Source organism: Danio aesculapii, chromosome 12 (assembly GCF_903798145.1).
Source record: "Danio aesculapii chromosome 12, fDanAes4.1, whole genome shotgun sequence".
Lineage (NCBI taxonomy): Eukaryota > Metazoa > Chordata > Actinopteri > Cypriniformes > Danionidae > Danio > Danio aesculapii.
This window is the reverse complement of record NC_079446.1, coordinates 17,047,598-17,066,918: the sequence shown is the minus strand read 5'-3', so window position 1 is coordinate 17,066,918 and position 19,321 is coordinate 17,047,598. Positions and strand designations below refer to the sequence as shown.

The window sequence follows — 19,321 nt, the reverse complement described above, 5'->3', positions numbered from 1 at the left end:
AAAAATTATAATGATGTAGTTTGTTTTTTTGTTTGCAAAAAGCAGCTGATGCTGCATGCAGAGATCTCCATTATCACAAAGAAACACAACAAACTGAGACAGATTAAATCTAGAAGAACATCTCCAAGACACCAAGAAATCTGCCTGGAAAAGCTTCAGTACTGGAAATGTCTGGAAATAGATTTGTGTAAAATGCGGTAAAAGTGAGGTTGCTTTCAAAAATAAATAAATAAATAAATAAATTTTCTTTATTAGTGAACTTTTAATTTACTACATTAAATCAGCATTTGGTTGACATCGTCAATGTTTTTTTTTTCTTTCTTTCATTATTAGTTGTGTCTGTCTGCCACAAAATAAGGCTGCACCCCATTGCCAAACTGAACACTTTCTACAACAAACATTTGTTTGAAATGGTTCAGATTAAATATCCGATACATTGCTTGATGGATATTATATAACCATTATTATGCTACTGTATTTAGTGTAGTTATGTTATTATATTACTGTACTATTCACTACAGACTATTTATTGTCTCTATATTCTGCTATATTATAATTATCTGCTTATCTAATTATAATTTGTAGTAATTCCACTACTATTATAACATTAGTATTATTCATACTCTAATTAAAGTAATTACAATCTTTTATTTTGGATGTGATTAATCGAGATTGATTGTTTGACAGTAGTAAAAAACAAACACATCACATGACATCTTGACATTACCCAAAACAACATGACTTGTCATAAATCTGTCATAAACATGGTTGCTATGAGGTTATTATAAATGTCATGAACATGAATATAGGAAATATTTTGGACAATATTTTTAACTAAACTTTTATTAAAAGAGGCATCTCTTAAAAGACCATATTAAAGTTTTTTTCAGTGCAGAAAAAAGTATTTCTGTTGTTTTATAAAATAATGTATATTGTTATTTCACAAGTGCTATATACACATTGTTTTTCTTGTCTTTCTAGGCTTTCTAAGTTAAAAGTATACTATCAGTGGAGGGACAGAAAATTCTTGCTTCATTTAAAATATCTTCAATGCGCTCTAAGGACAGAGATTTATTGTAACAACATGAGGGTTATGTATTGTTGATAGAATTTTCAATAGGGCATATGCGGAAGGAGTTTTAATTTGTCAGTAACCTGGGTCAAGCGCTTCTGGTGAACTGTATGCCATTACAGAATCGGTGCGTTTAAGGTCTGTTTTCTTAAAAAATGAGCGATCTCCACTGGCTAAGTGATATCCCATATAAAGTGGGTCTCAGAATGTACAAGAAGCACTGCATTTCCCAATTGTGTCACATCCACAAAAAAACAAAACAAAAACAAAGTAATCACCTCTGTTAAGTTATGATGACATATTCACCACTCAAAGTAGTTTGTATGGAATTAGTTTTTTGTAAATTGATCAAATGTATGTGTTGCCAAATGGCAACACACTGCAATAGTGGAATGTGCAATATTGCAATAGCTTAGCTAGCTAGCAAGGTCAGCTACAACATTAATGCTAGTAATATAATGTTAATTAGTCGTAAATGGCATTTGTATTATGAATATGATCTAGGGCAGACTTAACCATAAGCAGTCGCTTAGGGCCCTGGGAAAATAGGGGGCCCTGACCAATGCCATGATATCTATATAAATCATACAGCTCTTTTATAAATATTCTATCATATGTTGTAAAATCTGTCTATAACCATTGAGATATTATGTTGTTACTTCTTTTCAAACTGCACATGCAGGTATTAAAATCTAAATCACAAATATGGCTTAGTTTGTGAATTTTTTTTTTGTGAATTTATTGTTTTTACTTTTATATTAAGTAAATAAAGGTTCCATTTAAAATATATTTTAAACATGCATGTTATTTAAAAAACAAATCTTTAAAAAAAAAAAAAATTTTTTTTAGGGATGCAATCCTGAATACGATCAAATTTATTTTTAATTATTAGCTATGAATACAGGTAAAAGGATATCTGCACCACCACTATGGTAAGGGGGAAAAAAGGTGAGAACTGGCCCTTCTTGCTGATGAAAGTGAGGATGAGACAGGATTTAGTGACCATGTCAATGATGCAGATTGGAAATTTGATGAGCAGTGATGGAGACAGTTAGTTAGTTCAGAGGCAGTTAAGACAGGTGTAGTATAGTAAACAATGTTAGCTATATTAATCGGATGCATCTGGATATGTTAGACTTGTTATTTATTTGTTATAATATTTATTGGACCTACTGTATGTTGTATCCATGATACAATATTATATTTGTTTTCAATAATAATTAGCTTTAAAAATTTTGAATAAATAAAAGCTGTTGGAATAAAAGTTGTTGTAAAGTATGTATAAGGTGTCATTTATCAGCGTGTTAAAGATTATAATACTGGAACACCAATTAAATCAACACAAACAACATTTAAAACAACAGAATTATTAATTAAAAGGAAAATAGCAATTATAAAGATGTTTGGAATTTCTAAGTTAGATCCACTATTGGATCTTGTTGTTGTATGGCAACATATCGTACCTTAAAGTTTTTTTTTCCCCAATTATTTTTTATAGCACTTCAAGTTAAACCCTTCTAAGAAAAGACAAACAGCCAAATATGTTTTAGAGGTCTATCATAATGCATGCAGTAGAGGGTTAAGCTTCTACTGTGGCAAATGAGTGGTGTGTTGACACCACGTACCGACAGTTAACGCACCAAAACCGATGTAATGTTTGTAACCAGGCACTGTACACAAGCTTTGTTACATTCTACACTGATAGTGCTTTAGGGATTGTTTTATTTTAATATATCTTCTGGGTTTTCAAAGTGAATATTAGTGGAGAGATAGAAACCTCTCAGAATAAATTTTAAAAGGTGCCATTTAATTAAAATCTGGATATACCTATAGGCATTGCTGAATAATAATAGTTCCGCACATGGAAATGGCATACCATGAGCCTCAAACATCATTGTTTCCACATTCTTATGTAAACCTAATCAGTGTAAAATGCATGTGAAAATCAGACTGATCACAACAGAACAGAGTGTTAAAGATTAAAACCATGATAATTTTCCACCCTTAGTTTTAAGTTTATCTAAGTTTATATTAAACTTATCATGTATGTGGATCTCCTATTTTAAAACTGGAGACACAGAGAGACCTATAAGTTTGATCAATAGGCTAGTTCAACTTTATGCTGAACTGCAAAAATAAGCTGCCATCTGACAAAGGTAATGCATTCTGGTTAGACAATTTGTCTGATGTTGATGAGCTCTGCAGCCACTTTACAATCATAAGTACCGTCAAAGTACTGCCGGAGCAATACGAGAGCAGGCACCCAGGTCAGCTCGGCAGTTGCTCAAAATCAGATGTGAACTCCTTTGATGATGATACATTTATTCTCATTGATTACATTCTGTCATGACAAGGATGACACACATTATGTGGTTTATTATTATTATTATTTTTTCCCTGTTTTTGTATTTAACCAATATTTATGGAATATCTAATACTTGAATAACTACAAAAATATTAACAAAAAAAAAAAAGATCTAATAAACAAGTGAACCTATTGCTAAATCTCTCTCTCTCTCTCTCTCTCTCTCTCTCTCTCTCTCTCTCTCTCTCTCTCTCTCTCTCTCTCTCTCTCTCTCTCTCTCTATATATATATATATATACATACACAGTTGAAGTGAGAATTTTTATTCAACACTTTTCTAAACATAATCGTTTTAATAACTGATTTATTTCATCTGCCATGATGACAGTAAATAATATTTTACTAGATATTTTTCAAGACACTTCTATACAGCTTAAAGTGACATTTAAAGGCTTAACTAGGTTTATTAGGTTAACTAGACAGGTTAGGGTAATTAGGCAAGTTATTGTATAATGATCGTTTGTTCTGTAGACAGTCAAAAAAGAAATTAGCTTAAAGGGGCTAATAATTTTGACTTTAAAATGTTTCATAAAAAATGTTAAACTGCTTTTATTCTAGCCGAAATAAAACAAATAAGACTTTCTCCAGAAGAAAAAATATTATCAGACATACTGTGAAAATTTCCTTGCTCTGTTAAACATCATTTCGGAAATATTTAAAAAGAAAAAAAAAATTCAAAGGGGGGCTAAAACTCTGACGTGTGTGTTTGTGTGTACATATGCCCTATAGTCTAATCTCTTTTTTTTCTCCTTTCTTTTTGGATGATTAAAATACCACCTTCTCTAAATATATGCATGCTTAATAAATGAATGCTTGAATGTAATAAAAAACACGCATTCACATTTTTCAGAATTTACCATCGATAGGTCTGTGTTTAAGTAAAACAATCATTTCTGAATCATTGTAAATTAACGTTACTGAAAAATATTTGCACATTTTAGAAACTGCAGACACCGTTAAAATAAGATGGTCTGTATTTGTTCAGACATCAAATACTGAAAAGAAAGTTTTGGTTTGAGAGGTTCTGCACACTACAGAAAGCGAAGAGTATGAACAGACTGCAGTTTCTTAACTGCTGATTCTGATATTTCTATTTTCTGTGGTAATAAATAAGCATATAAAACATTTTCTGGAGAATTTAATAACATATCTTGTATGCTATCAGATAACAATTCAACTTTAAATATCCACCTTTAAATATCTTCAATTATGTATTAAAGATGAACAAATGTCAAATGAATTAAAATACGACAGAAACAATGGTATACATACATTTTTGTAGACTCATCTCTTTGATTTTAGACTTTAATATCTTACCTTAGAGGTAGCTGAGTCACTGCTGGTGGAATCTGTATAGGTTAGGAAAAGTAAAAGGTTAGAGTCAAGGCTAATGTCAGAAACTAGTTTCTCCCAATCAGTTGGTCAAAACTCAGACTATTGTTTAAAACAGTGTTTTCCTTCAGTTAATGCAAACTAGGAAACAACACAAACCCACATAGGTGCAACCTATTAACCTGTAAATAGCAATAAATTGTATTCTTGTATTTCTTTGCATTTTTAACATAACTCTTTGCATTTTTAACATAACAACACTTCACCATTAAGATCTAAAACCCTTGTGAATAAAAATATTTAGTTTCTTGACTTGTACTGGTTAAATGACAGATATTGGATTACAAATTTTAAGATCAGAAAACACAACAATTCTGCTGTTGGCTGTGCTAATGGTAAAATAAAACATGTTTTTGAAAAGAAAAACAGAAAAAAACTTGCCTACTGCAAACTTTGATCCATTCACTCAGCTAACAGAATGATGTAGAGAATGATGAAGAAAGAGTAATTAACAAAAATGAGACTAACATAAAAGAGATTAACATAAATGCTTATGAAAGGAAAAGTAAATAGAGATTACAGTGTCACCATATCTTAGTCAGATAAAAAGAATACAGATTGAGAAAAAGGATTTACCAAAGAAATTTGAATTACAAACAAGCTTTACACATTTCAAACTGTTTCTAAAAGCAAACTGTATGTTCAATTGGGCCCAGCTCATGACAGCATCACTAACCTCAGAAGTCTTCCAGCGGCACCACTCTGCCAATGTTAGACAGGAGGTGGTCAATATTAAGAACTGGCTGTATGTCATTCTGCTTCTGTCCCTCAGGTATCTACAAGAGAAACATCAATGTTTTCTTTTTTTTTTTTTTTTTTTAATTTTGAAGGATTTTGCAGTGTCTACTTTTTAGTGTCCAGATATAGAATGACTGAACGGAATGAAAGTAAGATTGTATCTTTTGCTTTTGCTGGATCCATAATGTTAACTGATTAGAATGATTATGAGAGAGTAAACAAAATCTCTGGTTGGGGACATCTAAAAGATAAAATCCTATTTAATAAATGATTTTAAATAAATACATAAGAAAATAGGTTCTGTACCTTATCCCCATCCAGATCATCACTGAAGAACCATGTATGCTGCAAAAAAGAAAGAACACTTAGGATATATTTGCTTGTGTTAATTTGCAAGATTCAGTTCCATCAACAAAATTTAAAGGATTAATGTTAATAGAAAAAGAATTCTGATTTATCTCATTTATCTAAAAAAGTGATTGAATGTCCTTCCTCTTTTGGAGACAGAGAAGAAAAGCTATATAATACAACATACATGTAAGATAAGAGTCTCTGTAATTTTGTAGCGGTCTGGCATGTGAGTGACCATCTCGATCATGTTGTCTTCTGAGGTCCGCACCAGTGTTGGGCCGAACACCAGGGCCAGATTTCTAGGCTCCATCTAGATAGAAATGAGAGTTATTTATATCAGAAAGTACTCCTACATGTGCTTCGTATACATAAAATATGCACTGAAATAAGCATTAGCAAAATAAGCCATTTTATTTCAAAATTGTTACATATGTCATTTAAACCAAAGAACACAATTACAGGGATAGCTCACCTTCCCCAAACATATAATTGTTAAACATTAATAAAAAATGTATACTTATTTAGGCCTCCACTTGTTCCATTTTTTTTAAAGTTTCTTCTGTTTAACACAAAGGAACATATAATAAAGAGCCCATATTATGGGTTTTTGAAAATGCCCTTCCATGTAGTGTGTAACACAGCTCTAAGTGAAGTGAAATATCCAGCAAAGGATTAAATCTGTAAGTGTACAGTGTTTAAAACTATTGATTCATCTATAAAATAGTCAACTCATAGGGCTTCAAACGAGTCGTCTTGATAAAGAGTCATTAGGTGTTTGTGATGACGCGGCTACGAAACACAAGTAGTTGTGCGCGCAAACCCGGGAGATTTGAAAACTGCGGCCCCGCCCACTAACAGAAAAAAAGCCACACACACACACACACACACACACACGCACACACGCACACACGCACACACACACACACACACACACACACACACACACACACACACACACAGACACCGGTCGAATGAAGTCACGCTGTGCACATGGATATTATTGACAGTCCACCCAAAGATGAAACCTCAGCAATATAGCCCAGCCTTGAGCAGTTGGAGTGCTTCTGGAAACTACATGCTTACAAAGAAGACTTCATCGGCCGTTTGTTAAAGGAAGGATCAGTAAAGCCTGTCAGAACATGGATCAGTGCATCATGAATCAGTTTCTTCCTCCATTTCACAAGTGTAAGTATGTGCGATTAAAATTATAGCCTCGTTTACTCTAGCTTGCAAATTATGTATTTAGTTGTGTTTAGTTACTTGTAACCGCGTGTACTGTATCAGGTTAACTCTATATATTCTCATATCGCGTGTAAAGCCATGTTGAAAACGCGACGCGTGCCGCTTTGTTTACGGATCGTCAGCTGTTCCCACACACATACAACGGTCAAGTTTCAAAATAGTTCAGCTCAGATTCGAGGCGAGGTGTCTAAATTGCACCCAGCAAGCTGAACTGGCGCTCCAGGCGTGTATGTCGTGTCCTCGGGGAGAAGTGTAATGTGTGTGTGTGTCTCCTCTGAGGAGGGTAGTGTGTTTGTGTGTGTCTCCTCTGAGGAGGGTAGTGTGTTTGTGTGTGTCGCCCTCAACCCGATAGTGAAAACGAAAGGGACCCGTTAGTAAAGTAAGGACCGGGGGGGGGGTGTCGCGGTTGAAATTGAAGACCAGGGGCGGGGGTATTCTGAGGACGCCGGTGGTGAGGGAGGTTTCGCCGACGCCGCCCTCTCTATTCTCTATGGACGCGCAGGCCCTGTGTGTGCGTGTGTGTATGTGTTTGTGTGAGAGAAAAAAGCAGGTATACTGTGACGGGCTAGGAGATCTCCTCGCCAGTTCTTGGACTTTTTGCTCAATAAAATAGTTAGTCGTCAGTATTTTCTAGTCCATCGTCTGTATTTACATTCACCCACTGGCAGCCAAAATCCACTATGAAGCATGTATGTACTGTGACTACTTTTATATTGTTGATTAGCAGCTGGCCATTTCACTCTGTCTCACGCTGAAGCCTTGTCAGTGTCGACCAATCGCAGCAGGCTGTCATCGGTCCATTCAGCGCAGATTAGCTTCACGCTGAGGAGGGGTTTGGGAACAAATGAATCGCTGAACGATTCATATGGGAGTCGCTGGGATAATTAGGTAAAAATAAATGCAGATTATAAGACCGTGAAAGTGTTTTTTGACCTTGCATGCATATTAGACTGTTGTTGGAGACCCTTAAAACCAAAATATGACCCTATTTCATGTATAATATGGGCTCTTTAAAAACTTGGAAAGCAGCAGCCAATGACTTTCTTTTTGGTCTTACTATGGCTGCTGGTTTTCAACACTCTTCAGAATAGCCTAGCCTACCTTATTTTGTATTTTTTAACAGAAGAAAGACATTCATAAAAGTTTAGAACTATTTGATTAAATTATGAGTAACTTTTCTCAATTATGTTAACTACCCCATTAGACAAAATACACAAAATCACTTGAAAGTAATGCAATAAATTGTGGAAATGTAAGTATTTTTTAAAGATTTATTCAGAAAATGATGAAAAAAAACAGGACTTTCAACTACCGTTTAAACCTTGGGGTCAGTAAAATATAATAATAAGGTATAGCTATGACAGAAAATTCACACAAGGCAAAGAAAAGTGGCCAATAAACGTTTTATGAGTGTTATTTTCTAATGGATGGAAACAATTATTGTGCTTACACTATGATTAAGATTTTGTTCAGATGTTTTTCAAACCATGTCAGGTTTTTTGTCTTTTAATGCTCCTGTCAAAGAGCATAGACGAATCTTTGTTGCTATTTCAGTAAAAGCCACTAGCTGGCGCCTCAGTAACGCAGCGACCCTTTTCAAAATGACATCATTTACTTCCGTCTTGTATTTACCATGCCGGAACGCAGTCTTTGTTTATGTTTTATTAACCTGTCCAATGCCAGTTTACCCAATTATATTTCAGTATCCCGGGTTGACTTGGTGGAAAACCGCGTGTTTCACTCATTCAGAAAGGCTCTAAAAGCATGCGTTCGTGGCCGAAATGCGACCTCCAGTGGACAGTAACAGCCCCGAAATGAGACAGATTCAGTTCCACATGAGGTTATTAATTAGCAAATGATATAAATATTACCAATGTTAACATTAGGTGAGCAGCTACATTGCTACCGCGTGTCCTAACAATACGCTTCGTGACGAGATACGCAGATGAGCAATTTGGCAGTTTGCACCAGACGAAACATGACAGAAATTTAAATACAGCCATTCAGAAGCACAGAATATGCACTCAATCACGACATGGTAAGGTTTATAATCTATTTAATACATATTAATCCTCTTTAACAATATTAAATGTAAATGCTGAATTTCTCATATGTGTTTAGTTCTAAAGTTCAATTTCAAACGGTTTATTTAATTTTTAAGATCTGAGGTGAACTATCTGCTGCTGCTTTCAGTATATGGCAATAAAAGTCATGTAACATAGCATTCAAACTCACGTTGTTAGCATTTAACACTGAATAAAGCACATTAAGTTTACCTGAGGTGATCATTGTCATAGTTTTCTGTTGTTCAGCTGTGAAAAATAGAATATTTCTAATATATCAATTTGAGGTGTTGGTTAGGACAAAAACTCATTTTAATGTGGAAAATATTCCTTCTATCGGGTGCTGTTGCTTTTATTTATAACACGGTTTAAATCACTCGCTTCTGTCCTCAAGCTGGCAACCCGCGCTTTAGTTTGTTTTGATCCAGGAGTGCAATACCTAGTTCAACCACTGGGTGTCAAACTTACATACTGCACCTTTAAGACTTATTATTGGGCTTGCAGTCTCAGTGTTACTTTTACAATTAAATCCAGGTTAAATACATTAATTTCACTTTCTAATGACACTACTGAGTCCATCATTGCACAGATATATATTTGTAAAATCATTTGATTAGTAAGTGTTACATACACTATTGTAATTTAATTTAATTTAAATTAATGTTATTTGTAATGTAATTTAATTTATGTTAATAAATGTAAAAAACCCTAATAAAAATGCCAGAGAACTGACCAAGGCATAAATGTGAAGAATCTAAATGTGTTTGTGAATCAGTTGTCCAAAGCAGACTTTAAAACAAGCACAGTACCAGCACAAAAAGACATATTGCACAACCACACAGTTGTATTTATTAATCTTCAGGTCTCAAAAAGGAGTAAGGTTTACCTGCACAGCACTTCACTAGCTGGCCTCTGCTATACCCACCTCCCTAAACCTCACTCCCATCCCGAACGAACCCCCACATGTAACCCACCGGTCCTACTGCACACAACCCGCTCTGAGCTGGTATTTAACTGGCAACTTTCCGCATGGGAGTCGGTTGCTTTAACAAGGAGGCTAAAGACCATGGCCTCTAGCATCTGTCGCTAGAGCACCTTTAGAGGTCAGAGGAGTGAGGTTTACTGCACGGCACTTCACTAGCTGGCCTCTGCTATATTAGCACTGTCCTCTCACAGCAAGAGGGTCACTGGTTCAAGTCCTGACTAGGCCAGCTGGCATTTCTGTGTGGAGTTTGCATGTTCTGCCTGTGTTCCCACAGAGACATGCAGTATAAGTGCATTGAATAAATAAAAATTTGCCATAGTGTGCATGAATGAGAGACAACTTTAATATTTAAGTTCACTAAACTTAAACCATATCCGTTACACTTGAATTATAAAGTCCTATCAACATCATTGTCAATTAAAACAACTTGTCTATTCAAGTTACCTAAACTTCGACCACGTCTGTTACTCTTGTATTGTCAAGTTCTGTCAACCTTAACCTGAGTTAAGACAACTTCATTATTTAAGTGAAGTAAACTTAAAATTTGAAGGCAGCACAAACAGTTTTTTTAACAGTGTTGTCTTGTAAGTGTAAATAATGTCAAATTAGCTAATGTGCATGCAGTTAAAGGAACACTCATTTATTTACTCATTAACACTTATTATTGTTAGGGTTTATTTTTTATACTGATTGTAGAAGTATGTCTAGTATAGTACAAACCTTATTCTTCTCTGAATGATCTGCAACTGTTTTCAGATGACCGATAAGAAACTTCAGTGTGTGGTAGTTGTGATCCGGCAGGCCACGTATCTAAAAGACAACATAGCTAATGACATGACTACAATTTTTAAAGTAACTGTATTAAGTGCATGATGGTACATACAAGTTTCCTCATGGTCTTCAAGCGATCCCCTGTATCCTCTAAACGGTTTGCATCAATGAAGTCATTATATTTATCTATAGGGAGAGGGCAGCAGTGAGCTTTGTTTAAATTCTGATACAAAGCAGACTCTTTATTTAAATGAGTTTAAAAGAAGGCTGAGCTGTACATACCATCTGTAAAAAGAGGTTCTGGAAGCTTTCTGAAGAAGGACTTCAGGAGACTGCTGATGACATTCGGGTCTTTCCATCTCTGTAAACAAAGAGTTTTAATACTGTTCTGATCCCTCCAGATTTCCTGTCTTTCTACTCTCTCACCTCACCTCCTCAGCAGTGTCTATATCCATGCCTTTGTTGAGCTGTTCCTGAAGAGAAGACACCATGACATTGTTCCCCGGCACTCTGTATATGCCAGTATATTCCAAACCCATCTCTTCCACCAGACTACAACAACTCTCTACAATCTGTGGAACAAACTACAAAAACAAACACATAACAATATACTGTATATTGTGATGATTGTTTTTTTAATAATCTCGAAGCCACTTCAGTTCCCAATTGTCTTTAATTATTACATCTCATTTGCTTTATTACGAGGCATAAAATGTAGAAGATTAGGCAGAAAAGGGGACAAGGGAGCAGTATTGGGTACCCACATGAGAAATATAGCCAAATGTACCACAAAGTTGGTTTAGAAAAATGCTTTACAAAAAAACGTGAAGCCCTGAAGACATTTCCTATAGTGCAGTTAATGAAAATTGGAACAAATTCACAATTCTAACTGACCTTATTACTGACAGCGGGCAAGCAGTCCTCCAGCCTCACCCCAAAGGTTTTTGGACTCATTTTCTTTCCCTTTTTCATGATGTTAATACCCCATGCAGCCCTAATACTCTCATCTGTTAGAGTTGGAGAAAGACATTAGACTCGTATCTGAAAATCTACATGCTGAACAGAAAGTGGGTAAAGTAAAACATTTATTTATTTTTGCATTTAAGCCTGGATGTTGTGTTTAGAAAGTTCACCTTTCCCTGGGGCTCTGCTTACACCAGATGTGTTTTCAGTTTTAGAGAGAAAGAAAGGTGGCATTATTTGATGAACCTTAGGAGAAGTGTCTGGCTTGTTGCCTGTTGGACTGCAAAATGAAAGAGGTAAGACTACCTTACATTCTGTTTTAGAAGTACCATTAAATTAGCAAGAGAAATCACCTCTGTTTCCTGTAGTCATTCAGCTTTTTACTGATGAGAACCTGTCTGGAGAAGCACAGTTCCTGTAAGGGTGTCAAGTGTTGCACAAAGATAAGTTAATTTCCATTATATCCAATTATACTGCATCTTTACATTTGCATTTTAAGCAGCTACATTCTCAAATTTAACACACACAAAAAAAGTGTATTTTAAAATTTTATAATTCAAATTTCAGTAAAAAAATTTTTTTTAAATGTCATTATTTTGGCACCTTGGGGCCTGGTTCATTTATTCATTCATGCATTTAACAAACCTCATTTTCGGTCTTGCTTTTCTCTCTGATGACTCTAATCCACATCAGCATGTCATCTCTGTCCTCTGCCTGCAGAAGGTACTCACAGAAGTCCTGAGTCATCAGCCGAAAAGTGTGTTTACGCTTTGTCTCACTGTATGCAATGTCAATCAAGCAGCCTTGAATGCTGATTGTTTGAATATCCTCCTCTTGCCCAATGCCATGACTTCTTGCCCTAGTTGCATGACGCACTGCCTCACGCTTATCCTTGTAGAGGTACAGTAAACTAGTGTGCAGCACAGAAAATACTCTTTTCCACTGCCATATACCACTGCCCACTTTCTGGAGATGATACAGAAACATGATAGTACATAAAAGTACTTTTAAATGTAATACCTAATGTAATTAAACGTGTAGTTAAACAGATTAATGAGCAAATGTCAAACCTTCCGCTTCTCATTGAGAATCTGTTTATAATGCAGCCAGCCTTCTTTTCTGATGTCTGTAAGAGTGATGTTTCCCAGTTCAGAAGTGGAGTGACGTTTAGAGTGTGCGTCTTCTGCCACTTTAATACTCTCTAGCGACTGAAAAAAAATGTTACCAGACAAACCCTTAATGGGTGAAGAATTGCTGTAATTGAGGGCTAGATACTCACATCATCTGTAAAAAAGCTTTTAACTCTTTTTGGCAGTTTCCTGTAAAACAAAACAAAGAATACAATTTAAAACCTCTTTTAAGGTTGGGTGGAAAACTAATTATATACAAGTAAATTAAAGCTAATTTACTCCTAACTGAATCAAAACTGTGTTAACGCTACAAAACTTAAAATAGTCATCTGCATTTCTAATAAAGTGAGAATGAGAGCATAAATACTGCGCACTATGAATTAATGTCATAATGTTGAGAATCTGATTAACCTTCTAAAGAGAAGAGACATGGTTGTTTCAAAGACCAGTGATGTGAAATGTCTGGGTATAGATGTAACAATACCAACACAATCTCACGGCAATTCATAACTTTTTGATTTAGTGGCTAATTCGTATAAGTTCGTACGATCCAATTAGTACAATTTAATACGATTTGCTCATCACCCAATGACGATTGGGTTTAGCGGTGGGGTTGAGTGCCACGCCTCCTTTTTAAAATCGTACATTTTCGTACGACTAAACTCGTACAAATTCGTATGAATCAGCCACTAAACTGACAAAACGTAAAATACTTACTTTTTCTCATGAGATCAGGGTTGGGTATCGTTTGGGGTTATTTCTATACCGATGCTAAATTGATACTTTTAAAACGGTACCGGTGACAAAACGCTGCCTGAACCTATACCTTTGAGCCACAAAATTATGGTGGATGACTCTAGAAAAATCATTTATTTGACAAAATCTTTAAAAAAAATTATTTTAATAGAACAATATAATTAAAGTTTAAAGTAAACATGAATTCATATTTTATATATTGAATTACATTAATATATTTCCTTTGATCATTTGTTGGTAAGCATGAGTTTAAGATTTGCATTATGAAATTACATTAGCTTACTACAAACCTGTGGAAAGGCTGTCATCAAAATACTAAACTCCTTTTTTATAGGGTTGGGGCTTGACTGTTTACATGGTTATCAGTGATCTAATGATTTGCCTTAATCTGAATAAGACAATAATCAAGGTGTTTACATTGCTTTTTGAATGTTCCTTTCATGATCAAATCTTACATGTTACAGTACATAGATCGTCAGTGCGTTACCACGCTATCCATGTTTCATGCAATTTCAGGTGTTTAATTTTTCAACTTTAACTGCAGTTTTACTTTCATTAAGGAACATTTCATTCATGCTCCTGATGAGTAATGACTGTTGGAAGAGTGCTCTTTTAATGGAATTTGAAACTGCACATTGAATAGAAATAAAAAAACCTCCGCATTCGCGACGCAGGTGTCTGTGGTCCTTTAAGGTAATCAAAAAACACTGTTTACATGGTAGTCTACACTCTTAATCGGAGTATTGTCTTAATCATATTAAAATCAGAGCATTGGTGTCCATGTACGTGCTCATTGAAAGTGCCAGATGATGTCGCAAGCTTTTAGAGACAGTGCATTCCTCTGCCTTTAAGTTTTGCCTTCAAATGTGTCATTAAGTTTGACATGTTTCACCCTTACATGCAACTTTTGTAAAGCATCTGCTTCACGTTGCTTTGTCAGAATTTTTGTTTGTAAAATACACTTTAGAACGCTTAGTTTAAGCAAATTTGATAAACCCGATCATGTGTGTTGATCTGAGAGTCGCTCTTACTCACCAAATGCTCTGTACTGCGTGCATCCGTTCACTAAGCAACAAGAACAAATGCCTGACATTGCCTGTCTGTATTCCTCAAAGTTGTTTAAAATTAAATGTTTAGAGATGGTGTGACAATGGGTACCTATGTGTGCCCAAAGAGCAAAGAATCACCAAGAGGCGACACTCTAAAGCGATTTGGGGAAACAGCCACTAGATGGCGTGGCGGCCATTTTGGTATGAAAATTCCAATAGACCAATTACCAACCTATGTCACGCGGGTCCCCGGTTGCAAAAAAAGACAGGCTGCAATAGTAAAAATGTTGTGTTGTGCGGTAGGATGCCTAATTCGTCCAAAAATAGAAAACTTAACTTTTACCGTACACCACACAGCTTTAGTGCCAACTGCAAATGTCTTTGGCTAAAAAGGAGCTGAATGAAGTGACGACCTAATTAAAAATGCTGGACTTTGCAGTTCTCATGTTACATCAGGTAAGTTCACGCTATGCTGAATCATACACATTACTCATTTTTGATTGCAGACATAATTTCAGCAAAAACAGTTAAATATGGTTAATTAAACTGCGGACACTGAATGCTAAGAATGAAATGTGAAAGTGTAAGTTATAAAGGTAAACTTGGCTTTATATTCACACAATCATTCAGTCACAACTTGTGACACACTCCCTATATTGTTTACCACGGCACTTTGAATATTTGGTCTGAAATAACCTGCAAGTGTGACTTGAAAACAACATTAACACTGTTTATTTGACTGTAAACAATGTTGTACTTTGATAGTCATTGGCTGCTAATATGATTTCACTATTTAGAGTTTGCAAAAAATACTTTTATGTATTTATATTAAGGAGAAAGTCAGAATGTGCGAGTATAAAACCAACTTTACCTCTATGTGTAAGTTCACATACCCTGCCGTACAGTTGCAGTTCTCTGTCAGAATGCAGTCGTTTTGTGTGTTGGTGATTAATTATCCAGGCCTTGTACAGCTCCGTCTTTTTTCCTTGTCTTTGGCTAGGCAGAACCTGAATCTGGTACTCTTTGAACATTAGTTCTTGCACATGACCACACAGAACAACATTGTTGGCATCCAAAGACTTGTAGATCTTTAACTTCTCTCTTGTAAAATCACTTGGAGCTTCAATGAGATTGTATATTTGGGGCTGGATGCTTGGTCATTTCGTCTTATCCAATATCCATTGGGAGGGTGTTATCGCAAATGGACCTGTCAGATGAACGCCACTCACTTTAACGTTAATTTTGCCAAATCACTGTGCTTATCACTGGGTGACAAGCTGTTATAATATGCTGAAAGTATTATGTAAATAATATATATAATGTGTTATCAATGTATCTTGTTTCTAAGACAACAACAAACTCTATACCGCATCGGATGTCGTTCCCTTGCTGTAAATGCTAGCGCTCTCGGTTTCTTTCTGCCACCTCCCGGCGCGCATCCTGAATGTTTACAAACATGGTAATTGGTCTATAGAACAACAGCATATTATAAGTCTGTAAAATAATCTATTAAAAGTGCTGATGATTGTGATAGTAAGTGTTGTATTGTCGTCTTTCAGGTTGTATCTCAGCTTTAATGCACTTTTTAAATAAATAAATAAAAAGCAATAAGATCCAAAGGACGGCCGATCGCTTTCACTCCAAAATGGCGAAATCACAAGGCTGTTGTTGGGCACTGCTGTTGCAATGGAACGTTCTATTAAGTGTCGCCTCTTGGTCATTCTAAGCTCTTTGGTGTGCCTTCGATGCACCCCTTGATGCTTCTTACGCCCTTGTCGCAGCACCAGTGGCACCGAAATTAGGCACTGAAATTCACATGCTGATTTGGTCCAGTACATACCGGTTACAAAATTACCGGTGCTATAATGGCACCGGGTTTCAGTACCCAACCCTATTCAAGTTGGCCAAAAAAAAATTCATGAAAATATGTAACAATATATAAGTTAGTTGAGATGTTAATTGTTACAGGAGAACTTGAAGCTGGAGTCCGTAACCTTGCTGTAAATGGGCATAAGCAGTCAAAAAGTTATAGATGGCTGGGCAATTCTTCATCTACGGGCACTTTTAGCCTTGTGAAGTTGAGTAAAAAGAACTTGTTCATAATTAACGTAAGATAACCTCATAAGTTTAAACAATTTGTCTAGTTTTAAGATCTGTAAGAGGACAAACTTAGACAAGAGAAACTGTTAATATTTAACATTTTTTCCATTGTGAACTGAACAAATTTCCACCGCATCTCAATAAATTTTGGCAGTCAAACATTGTCTAAGATAATTTTCGTATCTAGTTTAACCAAATCTTTCCACAATACATACAATAATTATACATTTGTCAGTGAAATAAATTAGTCCCTTAGGACCAAATGCTGAATTGTACACCTGCCACACTCTAAAATTTTATATTAATTTGGTTAAGAGCTTATTAGAAAATAAATAAACTGAATTTGTATATTAAATAGAGCATGAACTCATACATTGTGAATACACTTTTAATGTGTGATGAGAACTTTTTAAATATTTTAAAAAAATGTGTGTGGTAACGGAAATGAGTGTGTGGTGGAAATGACAATGAATCAATGTTAATGTAGAAAAACATTAGATATTTATTAGAAGAAATATTAAACTCATAAACTCACACTTATTAAACTCAATTTTCAAAATTACTAAGCATAACCACACATTTGTTTTTGCATGTTTAAAGCTGAATACGATCTAAAAAACAGATGAACAGTAACAGCATACTGTGAATAACTGATTACTATTCCTATAATATATAATATTACTATAATATTATATAAATACTTTTAACATAAAAAGTATTACACATCTACAGGGTTTAGACAATGAAACTGAAAGGCCTTGTATTAGAGCACAATAATTCATTAGTGGTAAGGTGGGTAGCATTGTTGCCTGACAGCAAGAAGGTCACTGGTTCGAGCCTTGGCTGGTTCAGTTGGCATTTCTGTGTGAAGTTTGTGTGTTTGCGTGGGTTTCCTCCACAGTCCAAACACATGCGCTATAGGAGACTTTGGTAAGCTAAATTGTCCGTATGTGTGCTGACGGGCTGCACCCCAGTTGAGTTGGAGCTGAACTCCTGTCGGACAACATCTCAAGGATGCTTCGTTCTGTCTGACTAGTAAGTAAAAATTCACAAAATTTACATTTTAGCCATATAGACTCTTGTTTGTCCCACTTAAATAACAGTAATGCATATCTGGCTAACCCCATAGAGACTGTGTCTGTTCCTCATATTATTAGATCAAGAAATAAATCTATTAAGAATCAAACCAGGAAAACCGCTAAAAAGTGAAAATACAAATTTCGTAAAGCTTGGTCCACTAAACACCAGGGGCCTCATGTATCAACACTGCATACGCACAAAAACTTTGCATACCCTAGATTTCAAGCTCACGTTTGGATTTACTAACGATGAAATGAACGTGAGAATGTGCGTTGGTTCACGCCAACTTCATGCCTGACGTACGTGCATTTTTTGTGTGTGTTTGTTTTATTTTTATTGGCGACTCCTAGAGGCAATTAAGTAAAATTGCACACTACAAAGTATCTTTGAGCCGTGCAAAGGCAGCTGTATGGGACGGGATCATCTGCATGTCTAACAGATTTATAAGGTTTCTATACCATACAGTTGACCAGCCAAACATTAAAGCACAATTTGCAGCGATCGCCGTTTTTCCCAATGTAATCGGAGCGATCGACTGCACGCACATTGCAATAAAGGCGCCATCTAAAGACAAATTTGGATGAATGAGAATCATTTCCATTCAATAAATGTGGAAATAATATGAGACGCTCAAATACGCTTAACATAATACACACACTTATTAATGATTCCTACTTGTCTTCCTCGTGATGAAGAGTAGGCAAAATCTGAAATGTAGTGGGGGAAAAAAGAAGAATGAGTTCATCAGACGCTGGGTTCGAACCGAGTCCATGATTGAACATGTCAAAACATGCTGCCATGCGCTTTACGAGCTACACCACTCACGCTGCTAAAGACGCTATAAAATTTTAAACACTTTTACATCAGACCATTTCTTTTTAAATTCACTCACAGTGCGATGCTCAGACCCCACTGCGTTAACCGTTTTTTTTTTTTTGTTATTAATTCCGGAGGACAAACTTGCAAATAACACAGTTTTTCTCCGGTCTACCTCTGATAGGAGCACCTCCATTTCACATTCTGTTCAAAGTTTCTCTTGCTTTTTCGTTTGGTTTTGCCAAAGTAGAGTCATTAGCATATTCATACAGGGGAGGAGGCAGGGAGGGGATTTACGCTCGTGCACGTGCGCTCAGTTTCGCGTTAATTTGGATGTACAAAGAGAATATGCGTGGGATTCGGCGTACGCAGTGTTTTATACATCTGAATTTTTTACTGCGTACGCACATTTACAGCTTTGTGCATACGCAACTTTTTAGTATGATTT

General features: G+C 35.7%; 1 protein-coding gene across 1 annotated transcript in view; it reads right to left on the bottom strand.

Moving 5' to 3' along the window:
* The window catches only part of arhgap23b (Rho GTPase activating protein 23b), an 89,449-nt gene that overhangs the window by 1,269 nt on the left and 68,859 nt on the right, over positions 1-19,321 (bottom strand). Inside the window, 14 exon segments of the mRNA XM_056469982.1 lie at positions 4,755-4,786; positions 5,506-5,629; positions 5,874-5,912; positions 6,103-6,228; positions 10,929-11,018; positions 11,092-11,165; positions 11,262-11,340; positions 11,411-11,563; positions 11,874-11,986; positions 12,113-12,222; positions 12,296-12,357; positions 12,588-12,908; positions 13,013-13,150; positions 13,222-13,261. Of these exon segments, the coding sequence (XP_056325957.1) occupies positions 4,755-4,786; positions 5,506-5,629; positions 5,874-5,912; positions 6,103-6,228; positions 10,929-11,018; positions 11,092-11,165; positions 11,262-11,340; positions 11,411-11,563; positions 11,874-11,986; positions 12,113-12,222; positions 12,296-12,357; positions 12,588-12,908; positions 13,013-13,150; positions 13,222-13,261 (1,501 nt within the window).